The sequence below is a fragment of the Ictidomys tridecemlineatus genome, chromosome X (genome assembly GCF_052094955.1).
Source record: "Ictidomys tridecemlineatus isolate mIctTri1 chromosome X, mIctTri1.hap1, whole genome shotgun sequence".
Taxonomy (NCBI): Eukaryota; Metazoa; Chordata; class Mammalia; order Rodentia; family Sciuridae; genus Ictidomys; species Ictidomys tridecemlineatus.
This window is the reverse complement of record NC_135493.1, coordinates 37,796,686-37,822,599: the sequence shown is the minus strand read 5'-3', so window position 1 is coordinate 37,822,599 and position 25,914 is coordinate 37,796,686. Positions and strand designations below refer to the sequence as shown.

The following is a 25,914-nucleotide window of genomic DNA, read 5'->3' as shown; positions in this document are numbered from 1 at the left end:
TGGATGCTACATATAGTTGCGTAGGTTATATAATGCATGAGGGTGCTGTAGCTAAAAATATGCATTCCCAAAGACTTTCTAGCAAATGGCAATAACATATCTTAATAAGGGGCCACTTTTTTGTGATACATATAATTCTGCCATATAGTCTAGGAGTACCCTGTATGTCTACTCCATTTACTAATGTATACCTACTTTTAGTACTTTGTTTTGCATATAGTAAATACTCCAAAAACATGTTGACTGGATATAAGGAAAGAAGACAATATTAGGATATTGCCAGTGGGAAAACAGAGGAACACACAAGATGGCTGATAAATTTGGTTATTTATGAAGAGGGAACAAAGGCAAAATTAAAAGTGACTAGTTCTGACCCTAGAAGCCTAGAGGGGAAAAGTGGTACCATTCTTAAAAAAAAAAAAAAAAAAAAGAATGGAACCCAAAGAAGAAAAGACTGGTTTGAGAAGATGACGATGATTTAATTTTTTTGTTTCATTTGAGAAGATGATGCCTCCCATTTTGTTGTTAGTGAGCTTGTCATTATTTTATTGCGAGATTTTAAAAATAGAACTAACTTTGGTCTGCACAGTCTTTGAAATGGTTACATTAATACTTTGCAAGGTCTGTTCTTCCTTTAAAGGATGTGCATGGAAATGGTTGTGTTTTACGATACAATAATTTAGGGACCAAGCTAGAAAGGATTAAGGAAGGAGAGATAAATATAATCACTTTCACATTAGATGACTCCCACCCAGTATTCCTTGCTGAACTCCAACACAGTTTCTTTTAGGCTGTGACCCTTAAAAATCAATGCTTTTATTCTTCTTTTGTGAAGCACTTCTGAAAACTATTATTACCTTAGCCAATCTCCTTTCCCTAAGAGAATAGAGAAATATTTTCCTCTTTTCTAAGTTCTGCTACTCAGGATGGCAGCAGCCCAGGTCTTGGTATGTGAAACACCTACCTCTGCATACCCGGCAGCAGGAATCTGGAACCGAGACTGGGAATGCACAAGTTAATTTGGGACAAGTCTTGAGACCACAATACACATTCCCCTCCTGCCAAGGAGAAATAGAATTAAAATCAGAATGATCTGGGATAATATTTGTAAAGGCTTATCTCAGTACCAAAGATATAGTAAGGACTCAAAACATGGTGCTGCTCTCCCATAGTCAGTTCTAGGTACTTCCTTCATTTCACTATGCATTTTTTTGCTTGCTTACTATTTCTCCATGCCAGAAATTAAGTCTGAGAAGAGTTAGCAAGCCAATCCAAGCATCCTGGTTGGTCCCAAGTGGTAGAAAGTATTCTGTGAGGGCTGATATGAGCCTTTAAACCATCAAGTATAGTCTTGCTTCTTCCTTCTTTGTAAACTACATCCCTTGGTTCCCATTACACCTGAGATGGATGTTGGGAGCATAAGGGCATGAAGATTTAGGTCAAAACTACTGTTTGTAACATTCATTAGAGTACCTTTTTCAAACCAGAAAAAACAGGCTCTCCTTGAGGTAATACAAAATTATACAAAATGGTCTGAATTATGCAGCTCAATCCAGTGCAAGACAAGAGAGAGGATTCAATTTGCTTGCTGGTTACATCTGTCCTTGCAATAATTTCCATTTCCTAAAATTCTATCTTTTGAATGGTGTTCCTTAAACCTTTCTCTTAGTTCTTAGAAGCATATCCTTCTGGGACTAGAAGGTTTGCTGAAAGCTCATTAAGAAATCAAGGTCACAATAAAACTCTTCCATATTACTGAGATACTACATGTTTACCATAAATCCCAAAGGAAAGATTCTAGAAATTTCCTTAGCTATCCAGTGCTTAATGCCCCTTACAAGTATTGAAGTTGTTTCTATACCTAACTTTATTCCTTAATGCTTCATTTTAAATATCCCTTTTGTACTCCATTTCCTAGTTTTATCTATGCTATTCTCTGGAGTGCACAATTAGGTAAAGACAGAATGAGTGTATTTTATTTGTGAACTATATGCAGTTCTTTCAATAAGTAATGTCACAAGAATTATTGTAATTAAGCATATATAGAATTTTCTCATTGTAGCACACCAGGAATTATCTGGTTAGTAAAATACTTTAGAGATGGTAACCAATAGATACCACATTTTTTTGTAAATTGGATCGAGTGGCCCTATCCAACGACAATGGCCCTAGAATGCCAGGGAATTTTCTACCAATAATATTTTCAGTGCTTCAAATAGTTATGACTCCCTTAGATGAAGGCTTAGGTGGTATAACAATTATCAAAAGGAGTGAAGATCAAGTCAAACAGATCATCACCCATTTAACCAGTCTTACAGCTTTAAGCCTGGGACAGAACTGGGCCTGAGCTCTTCAAAGGAGTTGGTAAAAATTGAGGAGTTTGGATTGGCAGGAAGGTTTATGATTGAATATAATTTATCTTTCATTCAAACATCTTACAATGTAAGCTCAGAGGAAAAAACACAAATAAAGAGGAAGCTTTCTTATTTGGGGAGGAGTTGGCAGGGACACAGAGAGGCAAGGTCTTACCGAACAGCTGCACTGGGTGCACTGATTGGGTTGCCGGTTCTGAAAGAGCCCTTCAGCCACGAACAGCTCCCCATGTTGATAAGTAGTCCCATTGTACTCACATGACTTGCTGGTCACCTTACTGTTCACTGGGGGTAAGGAGTCTTCTGGAACAGGGTGGAGAAAAAAAAAACACATAAAGTATTGAAAACATTGCAAAGAATTTCATAAATCCCAACAGCAGATGGGGCTGTACTACATAGAGGGAGTTACAGGACAATCCTTGCTTCAGTGGCTAATGATTTCACATAGCACTAAAACAGCCGACAAAAATAGAAGTTGACATCATCATCCATTCTTTTATTTATTGGTCATTTATTGAGCACCTACTATGTGTCAGGCATTGTAATAAGCATTATAGAGAGAACAGAGAACAAAGACAAGGTCCCTGCATTGATGGAGCTAATAGTCTTAGATAAATAAGATATTAACTTGCCTGAAAGGAAATAGTCCATGTTATCTCTTTTAAATTTTTTCCACCTATTCATTCAGAAGAGGAACAGTCTATTATAGCTACCATAGAAACTTTACCTTCTATTGTGTTGTTTTTTTGAGGTGGGTAACCAGGGATTGAACTCAGGGGCACTGGACCACTGAGCCACATCCCCAGTCCTATTTTGTATTTTATTTAGAGACAAGGTCTCACTGAATTGCTTAGCACCTCACTGTTGCTGAGGTTGGCTTTGAACTTGTGAATCACCTGTCTCAGCCCCGCCAGCCGCTGGGATTACAGGCATGCACCGCCTCATCTGGCTTCTATTGTGTTTTATATCAGTTCTTGGATGCTTGTTCCGGCCTCTGCAGGTTTTGCTTATTGTTAATCCCTCTACCAAGATTGCTCCTTCTCTCCACTCTCTTCCAGTTACTGAAATCCTAACTGATACAGGCTCTGCTCATGTTTCCTTACCTCTACAAAGTATTCCCTAATAATCCCAGTCCACCGTCAGGAACTCTCAGGGAATAAGATGTCTAAATCACACAATTCAATATTTGAATATTATTAGAACTCATTTGATATCTGAATAGTTAGAACTCATATTTGTGAATCACGGTAACCTCGAAAACCATTTACAAAGAAGCTTCACATATATTGTTATAATGGAGCCTCAACAATGCTGTGGATCAAGTAGGGTAGAGTCTTATATTTTTTCATTTCAGGGAAACAAGTAACTGACATTGAGTGACTTATCTGAAGTCACAAAGCTAGTGAATGGTGAAAAGAGGAATCAAGATCTGGTCTCCTGAATCTAAAGCTCACCTTCTATCAACCAATATATGCATGTGTATGTATTACTTTTTTAATTTTATTTATTTTTTATTGGTTGTTCAAAACATTACAAAGCTCTTGACATATCATATTTCATACATTAGATTCAAGTGGGTTATGAACTTCCAGTTACTAATAGGGCATTATGTAAAAATGTGGATGTGTAACCGATGTGATTCTGCAATCTGTATATGTATTACTTTTTAAGAACCAGGATTCTCAAATGTCTCTTTCCTCCATGGAGTCTACTGTAGGGTTACCATGTAGCAAAGGGTCAATATACTTGGTGAGTTAATTCTAAGTGAATGATCTCTACAAATCTTTTCACTGTGTTTCCTTCAGTACATGATACATGTATATGCACACACATCCACACACAAACATACACACACCAAATAATAATGAACATGTTCTAAGATTAAACTGATAATTGATTTATGAATAATCAAAAGGCACAAGCAGAACTTGGAAAACACCTGCCACAGGACAGTGAGAGAAGAAAACGAGTTGGTGTTTCATTAGAAGCTAAGAGAGTTGGAGCATCCTTGCTATCAATCAAAACTATGATGAATATCAGTTTAATTTATGTGGACAAATTATACCTCCATATAACTTCTTTTAAAAAACAAAATGAAGCCCAATGTGGTGGCGCATGCGTGTAATCCCAGTGACTTGGGATTCTGAAGCAGGAGAATTATGAGTTCAAAGCCAGCCTTAGCAATTTAGCCAGGCCCTAAGCAACTTTACAAGATGCTGTCTCAAAATAAAATATAAAAAGTACTGGAGAAATGGCTCAGGGGTTAAGTGCCTCTGGGTTCAATCCCTGGTAGCAAAAATTTAAACAAAAAAAATGAAAATAATTCCCAGAATGTAATGGAAATGATTGATAAATAGCAATAATTTCTATTTTATTGTGTGATAAATGCTAACAATACTTACAATACCCATAATAATAATATAACAATATATGAGCCCTAACTCAATGCCATGCACAATGGAGAGTTCTTATGCACACATTATTTCGTTGCACTTACTAATCATGTTCTAATGTAGACATAATTGTGCCCTTTTTGCAGATGAGAAAAATTAAGGCTTAGAAATTGATTTGTCCAAATTGATTTGTCAAATAACTTGTAAGTTGGCAATACCTGGATATTAACATCTGACTGATTCTAGAATTTTCCATCCTAGCCACTATCAAGAAGGGTACTGACCACTTCAAGTCTATAACAAGGAAGAGATCATTTAATTTGAAACCCAAACCAACAAAATGTGAAGGCTGTGTTGTCTCTCCACCACCATGTGGCCCCAGATATCCAGAAAACATATGCATTTTCCTTCAGTTTCAACAATTAGAGTAATAATTAAATTTCTATACTTTGCAGCATTTAAAAATTTTTCCTTAATTTTGCTTTAAAAAGAAGAAGTCTCCACTCCAAGGAAAAGTTTAACTTATACTAACTGTCCCTTTCACTGGGCTAAGAATTCTAGCTTCTGCCTATATGTGCATATATCCAGACAGCAGGAATGAGTAAAACTCATCAGAGAAAAGACAGGAGCGGGACCATTTGCTCACGGGATCTAATTATTCCAAATCTCAGACTTTTGTGATAAAGGAAAAGTATGATGATCTACAAAATAGTATTTGCCATGGCTTTGACAGGAGCCAGTAGATCTTTGGAATGCCCTCCTCCAGGAAAAGTTTGGAATTATTTAGCCTTAAAAAATGGTGTTGGAGAAGATAATGCTAAGTGAAGTTAGCCACCCCCCCAAAAAAAATGCTGAATGTTTTTTCTGATATAAGGAGGCTGACTCATAGTGGGGTAGGGAGGAGGAGCATGGGAGGAATAGACAAACCCTAGATAGGGAAGAGGGATGGGAGGGGAAGGGATGGAGCAGGGGATTAACAAGGATGGTGGAGAGTTATGGACATTATTATCCAAAGTACAGGTATGAAGACATGAATTGGTGTGAACATACTTTATATACAACCAGAGATATGAAAAATTGTGCTGTATATGTGTAATAAGAATTGTAATGCATTCCACTGTCACTTATTTTTTTTAAAAAAGATCAATAATTTTTTTTAAATGTGGAGCTGGTGTTGTGGCTCAGTAGTATAGCCTAGCACATGTGAGGCACTGGGTTTGATCCTCAGCAACACATGAAAATTAATAAATAAAATAAAGATACTATGTCCATCTACAACTAAAAATATATTTTTTAAAAATGTGCATCGATTTTTATAATTGGTTTTCCACTAAGGTATAAATGGCAGGGCAACTGTGGAGTGAGTTTTTCTACTGGAAGCAGAAAGTCTTCCTTAGAATAGTCTTGGGAGTAACCTGGCATTGGAATCTATTAATCTACTCAACAGGAGACAGGGAGAAAGCAAGGTAGGAAGACAAATGAGAATCAAAGAAAAATAAAGCAATTATGGTCAAGCTTACAAATAGTGTATGCAATGAAATTATCTTAACATCTTCTCACTTATCATTTTACTCTTTGAACATCCTTAACAGTGTAGGCAGGAAATTATGAAAGTGAGGCCCAAAAGATTTAACCTACATCATACAACTGCTTCCTAGGCACTCCTCTGCCTTCAAGCTTGTATTCTGTTTGCAGAATGGATGTGAAACCTTTGGGATAGGATCACTAGGTCATAACACTAGCTTGGGCACCAATTTCCATAAACTTGCACTTTACCTCTTTGGGGCTCAATTTTTCTAAGAATGGGGTATGAAACTCAATCTCCCCTTGCCTCTTTAGAGGGCCAACACAGTATGCTTCCCAACCACAGAAGCAAGAAAAGCCACCTCAGTCTCTACCCTCTCCTTTCCCAGATTTTCCAAGGTGGCTGGGCTTCTAACCAACTATCCTTGGAACACATTCAATGTTCCTGGCCAAAAACTGGCAGAAAGTCAGTCTAAAGCCATGCTGGCTCCAAGACCCCTCAGGAGAATGCTACAACAAAAATGACCAGGCTACATGATGTCTAGCCTTCCCATCTCCCCTGTTTCCGGTCAAATTCCCACAATGCACTATAAAAAGTAGAGGAGGAAGAACATCACACAGTAAGCAGAGCAGCAATAAGGCATATTAGTACAAATGTGATGAGAAAAAAGCACTTCCCCCAGGGGAGGAAATCTTATATGTAAGCAGAATGATTTCTGAGGTGCTCAAAAAGCACCATTTATTCTAACTATCTCTAATACCTTTTCTCTCACTGATGCCTAAAATGGCTGCTTTTTTACCATCAATTTTTGCAATCCCAAGACTTTCCATGAGAGGCTATGCACTGTCAGTAACATCTTAGTGGGAATAACCATGTTCTAGATTTTTTTTTGCTCTTCAAAGTGCCTGGAAATTTTTACCAAAAAGTCTGTGGTCTTACCCCACTTCCTTTGGTACATTATTCTTTCCTTTCCTGGTACTACCCTTATCCCCACTCACTGGAACCCCAAGTCTTCAATCTGTTTGCTCCTTTCCCCTTTCTCCCTCCACCCTCAGATTTCCATTTTCTCAATGGGATGGTTCTCAGCTAGTATACATCCAGTTCCAGATCAAGCTCCCATTATGACAACATAAATGAAAAACTCTCCAGAGCTTCGAGGGATCAGTTGCTAATTTCCTCAGTGCCTAGCTGTCCCTTCTTTAGACATTGAAATCATTGCTCTGGCTTCTACTTCACTTTTGATAGCTGAGCCTCATTCTAATGTTTATATGGTACTCTGACATTTTTACTAGTACATCTGCAATCAACTGGTGGGTGCAGTGATGGAGGAAGGGAATGGAGATAAAGGCTTGAAAGAAGAGGTTTATACTCCCTTTAGTTTCCTGTGAGGTACAGAGAGAGATGCACACGTAGATCCATCAAAATAGAATTGTATAATCCAATTGAGGAGAAAATTGTAGAAAGGCTGGGAAATGACCTCGTGGAGTAGGTCACTGCTTGCAAATTGTGTTTTTCAGCTCTGTGTCTCATCTTGATGCAAGAGAAAACAACTGAGCCTGGTCTCTGGGGTCTGCAAACACTGGATCTCTAGGATCACAGATGCTATGATCTGAATGTTTTTGTTCCCTCAAATTCATACATTGAAATTCTAACCCTCAAGGTGATGGTATTAGGAGTTGAGGCTTTAGGATATAAATGCTCTGCCTTCATGAAATCAATGTCCTTATAAAAGGCCTAAAGTGGCTTGTTTACCCCTTCTATCATGTGAGGTTTCAGAGAGAAAGTGTCCTCTAAGAACTACAAAGTGGACCTTCAGCAGACACTAAATCTGCTGGCAACTTGATCTTGGATTTCCAAGCTTCTATAAATGTGAGAAATTAATTTCCCTTGTTTATATTCTACTCAGTTTATAGTATTTTGTTATAACAGCCCAAAGGGACTAAAACATGCACTTTGGTATGTTTGTGATTTGTGATCCTGGGAAGACTACTTAATCTCTTTGCACCCAGGTTTCCTCACCTTAAATGTACTTTGATAATACCTTTGATAAGTCTGCCACAATGCCAGGTTAAAGCTACAAAGATAAAGAAGATTCTTCTCTCATTTCAATAGGATAATGTTCTCATTAGAGGAGGTTTTAAAAGGTGATAAATAGTAATGTATTTAAATAACATGTAAAGGTTCATAATAGAAGAAGTCAAATATTACAAACTGCCACATTATATCAAGTGGGAAAGAGTATTTTGGGATTAAAAATTCTATTTGTCCCTAATATATAAAGAGTTCCTAGAAATCCATTAGAAAAAGGCAAATGATCCAATAGTAACGATGTGCAAAGAATATAGACAAATGACAGAAATGGCTTTTGAAATAAGGAAATATGTTCAATTTCTTTTTAATTCCTTCCTCCCTCCCTTTCTCCCTCCCTCCCTCCTTTCCTTCCTTCCATGCTGAGGATTGAACCCAGTGCCTCACATGTGCTAGGCAATCTCTCTACCACTGAGCCAAAACCCCAGCCCCCAATTTCTTCTTTTGTGTTTTTTAGATATACATGACACTAGAGTATATTTTGTCATATTTACATAAACATTGAGTATATCTTAATTCTAACTGGGATCCAGTCTTGTGGTTGCCCCAATGTAGATGTTCATTGTGGTGTATTCATATATGTACATAGGAAAGTTGTATCAGATTAATTCCACTGTCTCTCCTATTCCTATCCTTCTCCCTTCCCTTCATTCACCTTTGTTTAATCCACTGAATGGAAAATATGTTCAATTTCATTTGTAAGATAAATATAAATAGAAATTAAATCTGCATCAAGATACCATGTTTTTCTTTATATCAAAAAAATATCCAGAAGTTTGAGTAATATACTCTCTTGGAAAGGCTGTGAAAAACCGATAAAAACAATATGGATGGCAATTTAGCAAAATCTACCAATTTGAAATACACATACACTTGACACAGCAATTTTTCTTTTAAGAATTCATTCTGCAGATATATTTACTCACATGTGAAATATATAGCAATTATTCATTACAGCATTGTTTTTACTGGCAATACATGGAAGCAATTTCTATATCCATCACTAGACACCTGGTTAAATTTGTGGTGACTCATTAATATAATATATTATGTAGTTATATAAAAGAATGAATATGCTCTCTATGCAGTGTGATAAAAAAATATATTATTAAATGAATAAGGTGTAAATGATATGCATAGTGTACTAAATTTTATATAAAAATAATATAATTTAAAAAGACTATGTATTCATTTTACTTGTATTCTCAAAAGAAGACCTGAAAGATACATTAAAATGTACTATAAGTTACAGGGGAGTTATTCTTGTGGGAGTAAGATAAGAATAGGTAGGATGTGAGGCAGTGGTGAATCAGACATCTGAAAAAAAATATATATATACACATATATATGTGTGTGTGTATACACCTATGAATATATATATATATATATATATATATATATATAAACACCTACATATGCATTCACATTCTTGAATTATAGAAATGTATTTCTCACTCAAAAATTAAATTTAAAAACTATGTTTGAAATAATTTTACTTGGAAGGTCATGGGCTAGACTACATGACCATTTTAGATCTCTTCTAACCATTAAAAAAAAAAAATCAGTCTTCCAAATCTGGTCATCAGAAGCCCAGATGTGTTCCTACTAGTCAGATAGACCATCATTAAGATTCTGTGTTCTCAGTCTTATTTTGATGAAGGGGTTTTCTCCTAGCAACACTATTTAGCACCTCTGAGAGAAGATTGGGCTATTGCATTGCTTTCTTAAATAGTTTAAAGTTATACAAATTTGGGCTGGCTTTTAGGCCTTTAAATGCAAGGAAAGTAGAAGTAGAGGTACTGCTTCAAATCGGTCCATCAGCTGAACTGGTGATGCCTACAATCTAAGTCCTTCTTTTCAGAGCTCCAACCAGCATCACTTCTTTTTGCCCCTTGATGTGATGACATAACTGGATCTACTTTTCTTGGGCAGAGTATTATGATTTCCAGATCTTTCCCAAACTTTCTTTGACCCACTACATTGAAGTCCTGCTAGTGGGCCTCAGCATTAGTCCCATTAACTAATTCATACTAGGGGTTAATGGAAGACAGAGTCATATTCTAGATAATTATATTGTGATATGGGCCTTTGAAAGTGCTTTATCCATATTAAGGTTGTAGAACACAGAGCAAAGGGTGTGAAACTCCAGAACTTAGAATTTATGTGAGAGAGCTTGCTGAAATTGTAGCTACCAAGATCTGTGCTAGTGAGGGGAAAGGCCTTACTTTATAATGTTCCATTTGTACTCAACTAACCTACTTAGTTATTGTTTATTATCTGAATTTTGTATTCAACTAACCTATTTAGTTATTGCTTCCCATCTTTGAGCTTCAGTTCCCCTGTCTATAAAATTGGGATAATAGTACCTGCCTCACAGGTGAAAGAAGCAAACAAGATAAGATACAGAATGGGCTCAGCATAATACCAGATACATATTAGTGTTATAGTCTATCATTTATATCTTATAGCTAGCTTTAAATATGGGATTTCTGGATGGAAGAAAGCAGACTGGTAAGGGAAGAGCTACAGGGTGACCTAGTCCTGTCAGTGACCATCCTTTTCCCACACTAGAGATCATGCTCCTGCATAAGGCTGATGCTGAACTCCAAACAAGCAATAACACATTTTAGTCAATATTCTGTATTTTAACTTAGAAATTCTCAACCCCTGCACCATAGTGACAGCAGTTTTCACCCTCATGCAGTCAATTATTGTTTCTCTGCCATACAGAAATTCTCAGAAATTGCCAGACCTTGAGTGGTGACTAAAGAGTCACTTCTGAGCCATCAGATTCATAATATGTGTTTTGGTATCACATTATGCTCCAGTTCTAAGTTGACACCATCTGTCCCATGCCCTCAGGTCAGCAGGAGGCCAATCAGGTGTGATTTTTTTTTTGCCCAGCATTTTCATTATGGCCAGAGGCATTTACCAAACTCATACACTAGATTCTGCTTTGGATTTCCTGGGGGCTCAGACAGGTGGACTTAAGGGTAAAAAAGGCCACAAACATTTGTGATTATGAGTGGTCCTAAAGCCAAGGAGAAGAAAGAAAAATTGAGCTCCTCAGACAACTGTCCCATTGTAAGTTAGCCATCATTTCCAATCTCCCCTACTGTTGCATGTTCTCCAAAATTGCTAAACAAAAGTGATTCTTGATTGGTTTAAGTTTCATCTGTTTTGATCAGCATCTAAGCTGCTTTTCAAAGAGGATTTTACTTTTTCCCATTTAGGATGCCTCTCCACTTCCCCATTTATCCATCTTGCTACTTCCCACTCTTCATGGTCCAGTTCTAGTTTCACCTCTGCAAGGAAGCCTCATCTATTTCTGCACATGATGGTTTCAGTGGAAGAAAGAAAAATGAGCAGTCAATAGAGCAGATTACTGCCAATATGGTAGAGCTTCCAAAGGCAGCAAGTTCGCCATGACCTACACTCTCTTCCTTTTGGTTCTACCAGAATGCCTGATATACTCCCAGGATCAAGTATTAGTTAGAGCATATTTTTAATAAATTTGTAGTAATGGGTACAGAAGACTGGAACAATTCCCTAATATAGAGCAATACCAGGTTAGGGGACCAAAATAACAAAACAAGATCCCAGTTTGCACCCAAATGCACTGGCTATAATGAAAAACAATAATAAGAAGCATTGGCAAAAATGTGAAGAAATTAAAACCCTCAAAAACTGATGGTGTGAATGTAAAAATGTGAAATAGTACAATAGCTTTGGAAAACAGTTCAGGTGTTTTTCAAAAAATTAACCCATTCAGGTATCAGAAGAATCAGCAATATCACTGTTAGGTACTTTCAAAAAGAATTGAAAGTTCAGAAACAAACAGATATTTGTATATGAATGTTAGCAGCAGCATTATTCACAATAGTCAGAAACAATCCAAATATCCATCAATGGATGAAAGGATAAGCAAAATGTGGTATATTCACATAATGTATCTATTCAGTTATAATGGATGAGGCTTGAAAACATTATTTCATTATGCTAAGTGAAAAAGCCAGTCATAAAATATCACATATTGTATGATTCAATTTATATAAAATGTCCAGAATAGTCAAAGATGTACAGACAGAAAGCCAATTTGTGGATACCAGAACTGGTGTAGAGTAGGCAATGACTGCTAGTAGGTACAGGACTTCTTTTGGAAGAATAATGAAGATATTCTGCAATAAGATTCAATATCTTGTGAATATACTATAATCAAATATACTGTACACAAAAGAGCGAATTTTATAGCATGGAGATTGTATCCCCATCAAGCTGATACCCAAAAAGTTAAACCACTAAACATTCTACAATACAGACAAAAAGCTATGTATCAAAATGGGAGGGGCATAGACACAATAAAGGTGCTTTGTAGCATGGTGACAGGGAGGCAGGTAAAGAAGGGAAGTTACAGGGCTGTGGTTGTGGCTCAGCAGTAGAGTGCTCACCTAGCATGTGCAAGGCCCTGGGGTCGATCCTCAGCACCACATAAAAATAAAATAAAGATATTTTAAAAAGGGAATTTACTAGCAAATCAAAACTACACTGAGATTCATCTCACTCCAGTTAGAATGGCAATATCAAGATACAAATAATAATAAATGCTGCTAAGGATGTAGGGGGAAAGGTATATTTGTACATTGCTGGTGGGACTGCAGACTAGTACAACCACTCTAGAAAGCAGTATGAAGAGTCCTCAAAAAACTAGGCATATAACTCCCATATGAGCCAGCTATCATACTCCTTAATATTTATCAAAAAAACCCTAAAATCACCATACTACAGTGACATACACCAATTCTTATAGCAGCACTAGCTGAATTATGGAATCATAATGTACCTAGGTGTCCATCAATGGACAATTGGATAAAAAATGTGGTATATATACACAATGGAATTCTACTCAGCCATAAAGAAGAATGAAGTTATGTCATTTGCAGGAAAATGAATAAAATTGGAAAGCATCATGCTAAGTGAGATAAGCCAGACTCAGAAAGTCAAGGGTCTTATGTTTACTCTCATATGGAAACTAGAGAGAAAAAAAATGAAAGAAAAGGGATTTATGAAAGTAGAAGAGAGACTAGTAAAACAGAGGGAGAGATTCTTGGGGAAGAAGGAAGAAAAGGAAAGGGTAAGCAAGAGAGAATAAAACAAAACAAAATATGCTATATGTTCATATAAATATGTCACAATGAATTCCACTATTATGTATATAATTATAATGAACCTATAAAATTAATTTTAAAAGAAAGAGAGAATCACAAAATGGTAGAGCGTCCAATCCTAAATCATAAGTTTGCTCCATGTCCCCTGTCATGGGGATCCACTTTGGAGGTGGAGTGGGTCTGTCAGACAGCTGAACTAAAGAAGACTGATAGAGGAAAGACTTTGCTGCTTGGAATATTCAAGAAGACTCTGTGTGGGCCCACACCTTCAGCAAGGCTAGTGGCTTCCCTACTCCTATCCCCAGCCCAACCCCCAGTGGGATCCCAGGCCAGGAAATTCTTGTAGCAGATTCAGCAGATCACTCTACAGCTAAACAGACAGACACAACATTCTGTCCCAACCAAGAAGGTGGCGAGTGAGAGGAAACAGTCATCTGATGCTCCAGCTGGAGAGAAGAGAGTAGGAGAGGGCGCTGAAAGCTCACACCCTGATCTGATCCCAGTTGTCCCCCTCCTCATCCGGACCCCATCTGCATGCTGTTTTTCATCCCATTTCCGTTAATGTTTCAGCTGCTGTCAGTCAGTAGCTGACCCTGCTTGAATATGCAGGCTTGTTAGGCAGATGGCTGGGAAGGATGGCTTGAGACATTGTGTGAGAAGAGCCCATGTCTCTGTGAAACCAGGGGTGTTTGCCAACTGGACCTAGATTTTTTGGCGGGGGATTATTTGTATTTTTGGTTGTGCCACTGCCTAGCTCTGTGATGAGACTCCTGTTATTTTGCATCTCTCTCTCTCTCTCTCTCTCTTTACACAATACCTTTAATATATATATATATATATTATATATTTAATATATATTATATATTATATATATTTAATATATATAATATATATAATATATTATATATATATATGTATATTATGTGGTGCTGAGGATCAAATCCAGTGCCTCACATGTGCTAGGCAAGTGCTGTACCACTGAGCCACAGCCACAGCCCCTATTTTGTATCTCTTGTCCTCAGTTTCTAAAGAACTTTCTGTATTTCTGAGTGTCTGTGTGTGTGTGTGTGTGTGTGTGTGTGTGTGTGTGAGAGAGAGAGAGAGAGAGAGAGAGAGAGAGAGAGAGAGTATTATGTTGGGATTAACTATTTTACCTGCTTCTACTTCACAGAGATGTAATTACTTTTTAAAAGGTTCAGGGAGTAACAGAGCCATATGCAACACAACCCATTGATTATGGATGCATCCAGATAACTAAGTGAATTCCCTATGAATGCAAAAATATTTATGATTGTGTCCACTCTGATCATCCAGGATTGAGACATTACTATGTTCCATGTGGACTGTGGCAACTTAGAAAAGGCCCTTGGCTTGGGATTTGTTGCCTTCCAGGTAGCAATTCTAGCCTTGCAGTGTCAGTCATCTGTCTGGGAGCAAGCACAAAAGGGCTGAAGACTCACAGATGGAGAAGCATCACAGCAAGGTTCAGCCAGGGTCATGAAGTACATCTCAAAGATGTCTCCATCAAAGATGTAACTCTTGGCTCATCAATGCTCTACCAGCTGGTCTGGGCCCCTGTGAGCTCCTTGCTAACTCTACTCTGACTCATGCGAGACTCAACCACCCCCACAGACTACCCTTGGCTTACTCATATCCTACTCAGACCCAAGAGTCTGTCAAACACATTTTGATATCTTACAGCAATTGTAATGGTCTATCTTTCCCCTACTATCTAGTGCCTGACAACAGGTGTATCTCTTTCTAAATTATTAAAACTCACAAAAGAGATACAGCTTATATTTTGTACTTCTCCAACTTCTGCTGACTCTGACACTAGAACAGAGCATAGCGTGGAGGAACAAACATGGTATATGCTAACATGTTGAGAGTCTATTTTTAGATTCAGTAAGATATAAACATAACTATACAGGAACAATGTGGCTTATTATTTAAGACCCAGATAGATGGAAAGAAGTAGTGTGACTCCCAAGAGTGATTGTGAATTGAGTTACAGTATTTGAGTGAAGGAGAATGTATACATAGACCTTCTCTGGGAAAAGGGTCGGTGGATTCTACAAGACTCTCAATGTGTTCTAGGATGCAAAAGAGGTGCCTTCCCTATTGAAATGCAAAGGTAGTACCAGTACCAGAGCTCTGAAAGCAACTCTGATCCATATTCCAGGGCTCTAGAGTTCCACATTCTAGGGCTCTAAAGTTATACAAACTCATTTTCAGCTTTCTGTGTGATGAGAGCACTTACTGGTGGATGTTTCTCACAATCCACTCTTTCAGAGGGAACCTCTATGTTCTTCCCTATCCAAATTTCTTCCACTCTACTGAACAGCTTTATCATCAGCTCCATTATTCAGCTCATGGACCATTCCAATCTCATTACATAAGCCTCCTAGGATTTCTCACATATATCCCCAAGAGAAAACTGGAAATGGTCTTCTCTTTTGACAAATCAGAAATGAGGCACCAAGATACAAGAGGGACACTATTCTTTAGTGCCAGAGCAAGAAATCAAATTTAGGTTTTTCAATTTTACTTATAGCCACAAAACATGAGAGTTAGAGAAGCCCAGGAAAATCCAGTCCAATAACTAAGGAAGATACAATACAAATCCCACTGTATTCAGAGGCTAAACTGCTCAAGCTTAAATCTTCATCTGACCTTGGATTATGTAGCCCAACAAAAAGAAACCCTTTTACAGGGGATCTGATAGGTCTGTATTATTCCTTTGCTACTAGATTATGGATTTTTTAAATTTCTAATAACCAAAAGGTATAACAAATGGACTTGTGATTGCAAGGAAAATGCTAAGTCTACTGTTCTGCATGATGCCTAATTGTTAATGACAGGTTTTGTGGTAACATGTGTCACTCATTGCCTTCCTCCTCTCCCTAAATAAATTAAGAATGAGTTCTACTATTACTTGGTTAGTTTTAATCCTTTGGGAACCAGGCTTTTTTTTGAAGGTCAATGACCCTTTGAAATGGACAAATTAGTCACTACCCTCAAGCAGCATTTACAGAAACAATGTGAGGCATCTGGATGAGACAGTGGGGAGTTCAGTGGAGCATTCCTTTGTATTGCCTACACCAGCATTTCCCAAGTCTGCTGTGCAGAGCACTAGTAGCCCACAAGATGTTCTGTGAAAACAAAATTCTGTGATTCAAATAGAGTTGGAAAAAAGATCCATAGTCAATGTTCACAGTGCCCCTCTCAGCATGTTAAAGGATCTCAAAAGTCCCAGAGTAAAGAAACCTGTTGAACTACAACTTAGCATTTTCTTTGACTGACTTTACCAAACCACTGGGAACTTTTTTTTTCCACCTGGGTAACAACTAAAAGGATCCCAGGACCACCCCCTTGGAAAGTGCTGCCCTGCACCACATCAAATAAGCAGATATTTTGAGGATATGGATATTTGCCATCTCATGGGCATTATTAACCAATGAATTGAGGATCCTGTTCCCACCCTGAATTACTCCACTTTCAGCTAAAACCAAACATTATTTCTAGATGCAGCATCTCTTGTAACTCTTCTCTTCTTTCATTCATTACCAAATCCATTAAATCAAAGGGGAAAGCCCCCTCTACTCCATGGAACACTAAATAGTGCTAATAAATGAAACCTCACATTTTGCCACCTGCAAGGATAGCCCAATGCTATCTACCACCTGGGGATACAAAGAAGTCAAGCCAAGGAGTTTCCATTTTTCCTGCATATGATGAGAAGTTAGTGTAGTGATTTAAACAGTGAAGTGATTTAATGAGATTTTTACATTTTTGAAAGAGTATTATGGGATGATTGGAAGAGACAATGAAGTTGGAAGCAAGACCTCCCAGAAAGTGATTGAAAAAAACCTATTGCTATCATATCACATACAAAAGGGAAGAAAAGAGGCATTCAGTACTTGAAGATTGACAAAAGTTATCCTCAAACATGTATTTTGTTGTGTTTAGAAAACTGTTAGCATCAGGCCTCAGAAAGTGGTCCCTGGGGGCCACTGGCAGAGTCTGCAGAGAGAGTAGTGGCAGAAAGGGCTCCAGACTGCTGGAACAGGGGGAATACTCTTAGGAAAATGCAATCTCCCTTTTCCTGGAGACAAAAAGAGGGGACACATCTGCCATGTCATGGAATTACTATAGAAAAAGAGAAAGTATCATGTTTATTCTCCTAGGAAATCATTTAAGAACCAAAACCCAAAGGTCTAATGTTCTCTCTGATATGTGGATGCTGACACACACACAATAAGGGGTGAGAAGGGGAGAATAGAAGTTATTAGATTAGACAAAGGGTAATAAAGGGAGGAGGGGGGAAATAGGACTAGGAGAGACAAAAGAATGAATCTGACATAAGTTTGCTATATACATGTGTGAATACATCACAGTGAATCTCACCCACATGTACAATTAGGACTGGGATCCTAATTAGAATAAGATACACTCCATGTTTATATATCTAAAAATAACAAAAAATAAAACAAGCTAACATATTTAACACATACATACATACATACACCACACACACACACACACACACACACACACACACACACACACATACACATAAAACCAAAGCCCCTGTAGGAGGGAGAATAATTTAGGTATCAACATACAATACAGAGAAAGGAAAGGAAAGGTGTTACAGAATTTAAATTCAAAAGAACTCCATTGCTGATTGCCATGGGATGGTGACTACTATTCCTCAGGAAACAGTAGTGTCAAAGGTGAAAAAAGTCAAAGATTAACAAAAATCTGAAACTCAGATTCTTCTTTTGGCAGCCAGATGCTCCTACAATGACCCAAATTCTCATATTAGTGCAAAGTTATTGAAGGGAAAAGTGATTGTAGTGGTTGGGGATTAAGCAAGTAAATAAAATGTGTTAACATCTTGGATTTACCAAGGCTGGAGAAGCAATGAGGTTCAATCATTGTTTTCAGACTGGGATTTCTCAAAAGGAGAGCAAGTAGACCAGAGACTAGTGAGAGTGGTTTCAAACTTCACATATCACTTCATCTTTCACTGAGAATCACATAACAGAATGAGAGATGTCACTGAGGAAAGAGCAGAACATGCAAATAATGTGAAGGCATAAAAGAGCTTGAAGGTCACAGTTCCAATAATTGCAGTAAACACACAAATATATTAACAATGAACATTTATAGACTCATGCTTTCACTGAGGAACTTCAAGTTCCTGTTCATTAGCTCTTTTCTCCCTACAGCAACCCTCTGATGTAGGTATTGCTGTTATTTCTCATTACAGATGAGAAAACTAAACTTAGAAAGTGGTCAAACCAGAATTGGTACTAAGGTCTGTGATCCCCAAAGTGGAGTTGAACTATATTGTTCTATGGATGTAGGCTGCATTATCTGAAAATACACGTAGGATAAAATAGCCACCTACACAGAATCTTTTCTGTCTCTAATGGCTTTTCCCAAGTTCTTTCACCTTAAATGGTTGCAGAGAGGGAGGAAGAGAAGGAGGAGGCTATATTGTCTTAGGCTGTACCCATGTCAGAATGGAATGACAAAAAGAAGGAATATTTAAAAAATGGCACACAACTGAAGTTACTGGGCTAATGGAATAACCTGAAACAGAACAATTCTCTTTTACAGAACCTGAAAATGACATCTCAGACACCAGCAACTCTCTCCTCAAAGTGTGGTACAGGGACTAGCAGCATTAGTGAGAGATAGTTAGAAATGCAAAACTTCACACATCCACACCAGACCTACAGAATCATTGTCTGCACTTCTATAAGACACCCAGTAACTCATGTGCACATGCAACTTTGACAAGTGCTATTCCAGGCCTTCTGGTTTTAGAGCTCATCTTATTCAGAACCTTCAGAGATGCCTTATAAAAGAGTCAGATTCTCAAAGGTTGAGTGAGTATTGAGAAGCCTGTTCTCCTATTTCTGGACACACAGATGCAGAGTTGGTTTAAAAAATGTCTCATTCTAGAGGTAACCTTAAAACTAAACTACCTGCTATAACTTTTGTCTCTAAAAGTTTACCCATCTCTGTAAGAAATGGCAACATGTATTTATCCACAGACTATTATCCTGGTAAAGTGAAGGTATCTAATCAAAATAATAAAATGACTGTAAAATTAGAGTGATAGTTCTCAATGGGGGACAATTTTTCCCACAGGAAACATTTGGCAATGCCTGGAAACATTTTTGGTTATCACAGGTGGGGGAGGGTGTTACTGGAATCTAGTGGGCAAAGAAACCCTGGATAGAGGAAATAATAGGCACGAACGATCTAAATATTCAAAACTCAGCTCAGGAGAAAGGGAGCCTGAAAGATCTTTCTCAGTTTTAACAGATTTAGATTAGACACTGAAGCTCTAGCTGCCCTTGAAGGAGTGATGTGCTCCTTTGAGCTTTTCTTTGACTTAAAATAATTCTTCAAAACTACACCATGTAAAATGAACTGCTCAGGAAATCATAATACACACAGAAAAAAATATCTTTATTATAAATACTAGTCTTCTATCTTAGCATCAAATAAAACAGGAATAAACAATACCTACATTTTCTCTTTTCTGCAACACACAGTATATAGCATGAAGTAATTAAAAATTAAAAAAAACCCTGAACCAAGAAGTAACTAAAATAAACACCAACCAATAAGGTTAATGTAATTATCATATTTAAGTGGTAAAAAAAAAACTCTACATGCCTATGAGCCAGGGCAAAAGCAAAAAGGGAAAGATTAGTTATATAGTGTATACACACACCCACACACACCCACACACACACACATATTCACCTTATTATGAACTTATATAACTTTATTTTAATGGCTTTTCTTTACTTCCTAAGAGTATTAATGGTTTATGAATGGTTCTAGATTCAGAATGAGTTGACCAGGTTCATTTCAATCAATGTCATCTCCTTCATGTTCCTGCCCCAAGGACTCACACTCTAAGCCTCTGTGTTAATAAGAATATAACTGGGCTGGAGATGTGGCTCAAGTGGTAGCACGCTTGCCTAGCATGTGTGAGGCACTGGGTTCGATTCTCAGAACCACATAAAAACAAAATAAAGACATTGTGTCCACCTAGAACTAAAAAATAAATATTAAAAAACAATATAACTGTCCTTACATACAGATCCAGAGAAGTATAAAACAAGATATGAGATTTGGGAAATCAGATTTATCTTTACTTATTATATAGGGCCTCTGAAGGCATAACTAGTCTCCTACTTCACCAAGGCCTATAATGCCTATAATGAGTGGCAAACATTTTAACATTGAGGTTATTTTGTAAAGATTTCAGTCTAAGATTCAGCCAGTCTCAATTCTTCTTATGAAGAATCACCCTGGCTTCAGATATTATAGTGGCATACACAATATTGTTTGCTTATCAAACCCAGTTTGGGACCCAGCTATATGACAATTCATTTCAAAGTTTCACCTGTTGTTAGGAGAGTCATGTGAATGAGTTCTAGTTAATGAAATTATGGTGAGAAATGGTGTACACACCTTAGAAACCTGACCCGTAAAATCTTCTATACAATATTGCTTCTCTTCCCTCCAAAACTGAGAGTCACATGCAGAGGATACAGTAGAGGACTATGAAGCCCTAGGGGAAGGTGAAGCCCCTCAAGTGAAAGGCACCTGAGTCCCTGAATGACTACATGGAGCAGAGTCCTCCCTTTCCATGGCCACCCAACTTTACCCTCATCATGTTTAGCCACTAGGGATTTTAGGATTGTTGGGCAATTGGCTTATCCTAATTATTTTATGGTTGCAAATGTATTCCCTTCTCCAAAATCATGGGCCCTAAGTTTCACTTCAGTCCATAACATTGCATTGATATCACCTATGATATCAAGTTCCATGTTCCTCTTCCATCCTGATAATTGTTATCCATAGCAGTAAAGGGAAGAACTGCCTAAAGTCAATGTGCTTAGAATTCCCTTTCTGATTCAAATTCCCATTAAAAGCAAATCAAAGTGAAATCAAAACCAGAGACATGGGAGGTCCAATTGTTGTCAGGCTTGTTGCCCAATGGCAATCAATTCTTGGATCCAATGGCATGTAGGACCTGGCTCAGAGGCCTGAATTGTTGCTCATGGCTGGTCTATACAGCATTTCAAGGAATAATTAGTATCTCAATGCTTTAGCCTCTATGCTATGTTTCCATATATTGAGGGCTAGAAAGGCTGAGGAAAGGCAGACAGAGTTATGCAAAAGAGAAAATTAGACCAGATAACCTATTGGTGAGGTAAGGAAGGACACAAAGAAGAAACCTAAGAGGGAGTTCTTGGAGCATTCTATCACAAGGGTTGTTTGTCAATACTCCAGTTCTCCCCTGTCCAAGCACGTGATAGTACTGCATTTCCCTATCCCCTAGAAGTCAAGTCATGGCCATATGACTTGTTCTCACCAATGACATAGGAGAAGAAGTAATCTGTGTCACTTCTGGACAAAGTTTTTAAAAGCCAGGGCACTGTTTACTATGTTCTCTCCCCATACCACTGGAACTAAATTCTTGATGGTGAGGATCTGTAAGCCAGGGTTCCTGATGAGAATGACATGTGAATCTGATATGGACATGTGGTCTAAGTAAGAAATAAACCTTTATAGTTTTAAGCCCTGAGCTTGGTGCATTTTTAATGCATTGTGATTTAGTCAATTCCAATTATTACAGAGTATCCAATACTTGATGAGGAATAGACTTTGTTATTCAAAATGGAAAAGGTGAAAAAATTCCTACAACTTCTATATCTCCTCCCAAAAGAACTATAAGGTAAGAGCAGTCTCTTCTTCAAAGTTATCCAGGTACTCTAACAGTTGAAATTGGATTATGATCTGCTAATTTGTTATATCTACAATAGGAGTTGTGGGCTAACTCCTCCAACCCATGACTTGTTTATCTAAATAAAGTTTTATTGGAACACAGTCACGCCCATTAATTTACATAGTCTATGGCTGCTTTCACACTGTAATGGAAGAGTTGTTGCAAGAGTTGCCTGCAAATGCTAAAATATTTACTATCTGGCCCTTCACAGGAAAAAAACTGCCAGACCCTGGTCTAGAAGAAGCCAAATGAAAACAGATCCATGGAGGATCTGGAAAAGAAATCCAACATGCACAGACACTCAGAGTAAAGAGTACATACTCTTGGTAGCCATGTAGCCAAAAGCAGACACAGATCAAGAGTTGGTACTGGCAGGATTTTTCATAATGAGCTTCAAAACTTTTGGAGGCAGAGAGGCAGAGGAAGCCCTAATTCATATGACTTCCAATAAGCACATCATTAAAGTTCTGTTGTTTATACCCCATTTCCCCAGAATCAAGATAGGGACAGTTTCTGAACAAAAGATATACACAGTATATGTCAGGATTAGTGAACCTGACAGTCCTCAGGATGACTCAGTGGAAAGTTGCTTAAGTGCTTGCTCAAAATGATTCACTGCCCAGAGAGTCCATGGCAAGTGAGATTCTTAGGTTAAACTGGGTGGTGCGGTTTGTCCACCTCCCTGAACTCAGCACAGGGCAAGCAGACAGGCCCTAAGTGAGGAAGCAGACTCTTGGAGGGTCTAATGAGGGTCTCAGCCTGCTGGATGTGGCCTTTGCTGTGGCCACTGGCTGCCCTCCGGGGGTGGGGGTGTATATGGTGTGGCTGGAATGCTAGGAATTCTGGGCTGGCTTAGCAGGCACTCCTATTGGCTTGGTATTCTACATGCTCCAAAGACTTTCTCCAGTGTCCTTGGCATCCAATGACTATACTTGGGATTCAGATTTTTAGGGCTGGGTGGGTCCCTGGAAGCCTTCTATCTCAGTACCAGATCACTCCTTCATTAGGTGGTACCAGCAAATGAGCCGGCCATTCCACTGCAGATGAGACACAGGCTATTTGCCTCCTTGCCTTAGCCTGGCTCTTGGCAGGGCTGACTGGAAGAGCCAGCTGCCTGGCTGAAACTCAACCTTTGGTGGCTGTTAACAGGTTTTGCTTCAATTTAGCTGTGTTACCGTGGGTTGGTTCTGGGTTGGGGCAAAGGCCTGGAGTAGCAAACAGAGAGGATAAGAAAGATGAAAGGAGAATGAACTTGAACCTATGAATTGAATTGTCTTCCCTTTTAGCAGCTGCTTCTGGGGTTAGTTAGGACTAGGTGTTTTCTCTTGCTTTCTAAGGTGACCAGATGGATATAGCTCAAAAATCTTTTACCTGTGGCATTTTTTATCCTAGGTTATTGTGGAAATGTAGAGAAGTGAAAGAGTTATATGATATCCCTGGTGACCATCACATGTAGAGAATTCAGAATATAAAGACACTCAGAACCCAAAATATTACAGCCTCTTCATCAGTCTGCCATGAAGATTCTCAGCATTCTCTAGTTTATACCTGAACACATACAGGCCAAGACTCTCTGGACTGAGACAAAGATGGCATGAGCTCTGGCTGACTCAAAGGCACTGAGACAGAAACAGAGTTTCTTGAAAAATATAACACAAAAGATAACAGACAACAGGGTTAGAGAATTATTCACTCCACAAGCATTTGCCCTGAGCCTACTTTATGCCTTGGCACATGAGGAGATAAATACAGACTTGGGATCCAAATTATTTCCAAATGTCAGGGGATGAATCTCAATTATAAGCAGTGAAGAAAGTAGTATTTACTCTTCGAAAATTTGTCTGCAAGGGAGACAAGGTACAAGAACAATCCAGGAGACAGAGAGACCTGGTTCTAGATTCACTTAAAGTTACTAAGGAGTACTGTGGCCTGCAGTAAGTTACAACCTTTCTCAGTTTCCTTTGTCAGACATGGGGAGAAGGGGCTAGACCAAATATCTATGGCTTTAGAATATGTGATTACTGTCCTAAAGAAGTTTATGATCTAATTGCAAGACACTTAAACAAACAGAATGTACAAAATTAAACACAACATTAAATTCAATGCAGCACAAATCATCCAATGAATGGGAGAGGATTGCATCATAAACTACAGTAGCCTCTAGTCATATGTGCCTAGTTACATTTAAACTAGTGAACACTAAATGCAATTTAAAAAGCAGTTTCTCTGTCTCACAGTAGTCACATTCAAGTGTCCAACAGTTACACATGCTAGGGGCTATCATAATGGAGAGTGCAGAAAAATAATATTTTCATCATTTCACACAGTTCTATTGGACAGTGCCGGTAAAGACACGTATCAAAGATGTCAAGAGAAAACAGAACTTCCCCTCTATGCCTTCTAGGTCCGGACTCACCATGGCTGTTCAGTTGTGACCAACTGCTGATCCTCTGAGATGGTGGTGTACTCTGTGTCTTATGACGGTTATTGTCTTGTTCAGAGAGCTGAGTAGCTCCACACTTTCCCCATTGTCTCTGTTCCTTTGATCTCTCCCTAGGGCCTTGAGGAATGCCATAGGCATCCAGTCCTCTCATGAAAAATTCCCTTTTAAGCAGATGTATGAATAATCTAGATAATCCGGGAATTCAGGCATCTTTTAGAATTCCCTGGGCTACTTTCTCAAGAGGTATTGTATGCAAAGTCCTACAAAGACCAGTTCAACTGATCAATAAAAGTCAGCATTACACTTCTGAGTCTGGAGAACCATGCATGGCCAGAACTGAGGAGAAAGTCCTTACATGCTCCCTCCACTGCACTATTAATAACATTGAAAAAAATATCCAATGTCATCCCAAAGACAGATTTCAAATCAAAACAAAGCAAATAAAGGAAAGGAAAACAAAAGAACAGCAAGACAAGCACAAGGGCTCCCCAGGGTATCTGAAGCTTGTGGGATGGGTATGGGTGTGAGAGTGTGAGAGTGTATGTGAGAGTTCATGTGTTCACGAGTGTACACACAAAAGTCACATGTGTGTGAGTGGGACTGGTGTAGGGGAGAGACTCAGAGGCTTTTATTAGGGCTAGGCAAATGTGCCTTTGACTCAGAGGAGAAGCCTCTGTTTCTCCTGGTAGGGAGAAGAGAATGTAACTTTTGTCAAACAACCTCATGCCTGTCCTTGAAAGGGGGGGCAGGGAGGACAGTGTCATAACACAGAGAGTGTTAATGGCTGCTATTTTAACAATCTAAACTTACTGCCCCAGGGCGCCAGTAGAAGCTAAACAGTCTTACTGCTAAGGATGCAATTTGTAAAAATCAAATAAATAGCTGAAGGCACACTCACACTGAACTTGTGCCCAGCTCAGTGTCAATCAACAAGTTTCCATTGAATGCTGGACAAACCAGCCCCTCTTTCAAAGAGAACACAGAAAACATTGTAAGTTCACTTTGGGGGCAGCTGGATGATCTTAAGTATCCTGTCCTTCCTAGTATTTTTCCCTCCCCTTTTGTTCCTTCCTTCCTTCTCCAGCTAAGACTTTATTTCTT

At 38.4% G+C, this 25,914-nt stretch overlaps 1 protein-coding gene across 4 annotated transcripts in view; it reads right to left on the bottom strand.

Moving 5' to 3' along the window:
• Positions 1 to 25,914, bottom strand: part of Chrdl1 (chordin like 1) — a 112,317-nt gene that overhangs the window by 43,749 nt on the left and 42,654 nt on the right. For 2 of the 4 annotated variants that reach the window (XM_013357738.4, XM_005323354.5), the window contains exons 5-6: positions 2,530 to 2,675; positions 965 to 1,058 (exon numbers count right to left, since the gene is read on the bottom strand). In XM_013357738.4, the coding sequence (XP_013213192.1) occupies positions 965 to 1,058; positions 2,530 to 2,675 (240 nt within the window). The remainder of the gene's footprint in view (positions 1 to 964; positions 1,059 to 2,529; positions 2,676 to 25,914) is intronic. The other 2 variants (XM_005323355.5, XM_013357737.4) reach the window with 1 other exon arrangement.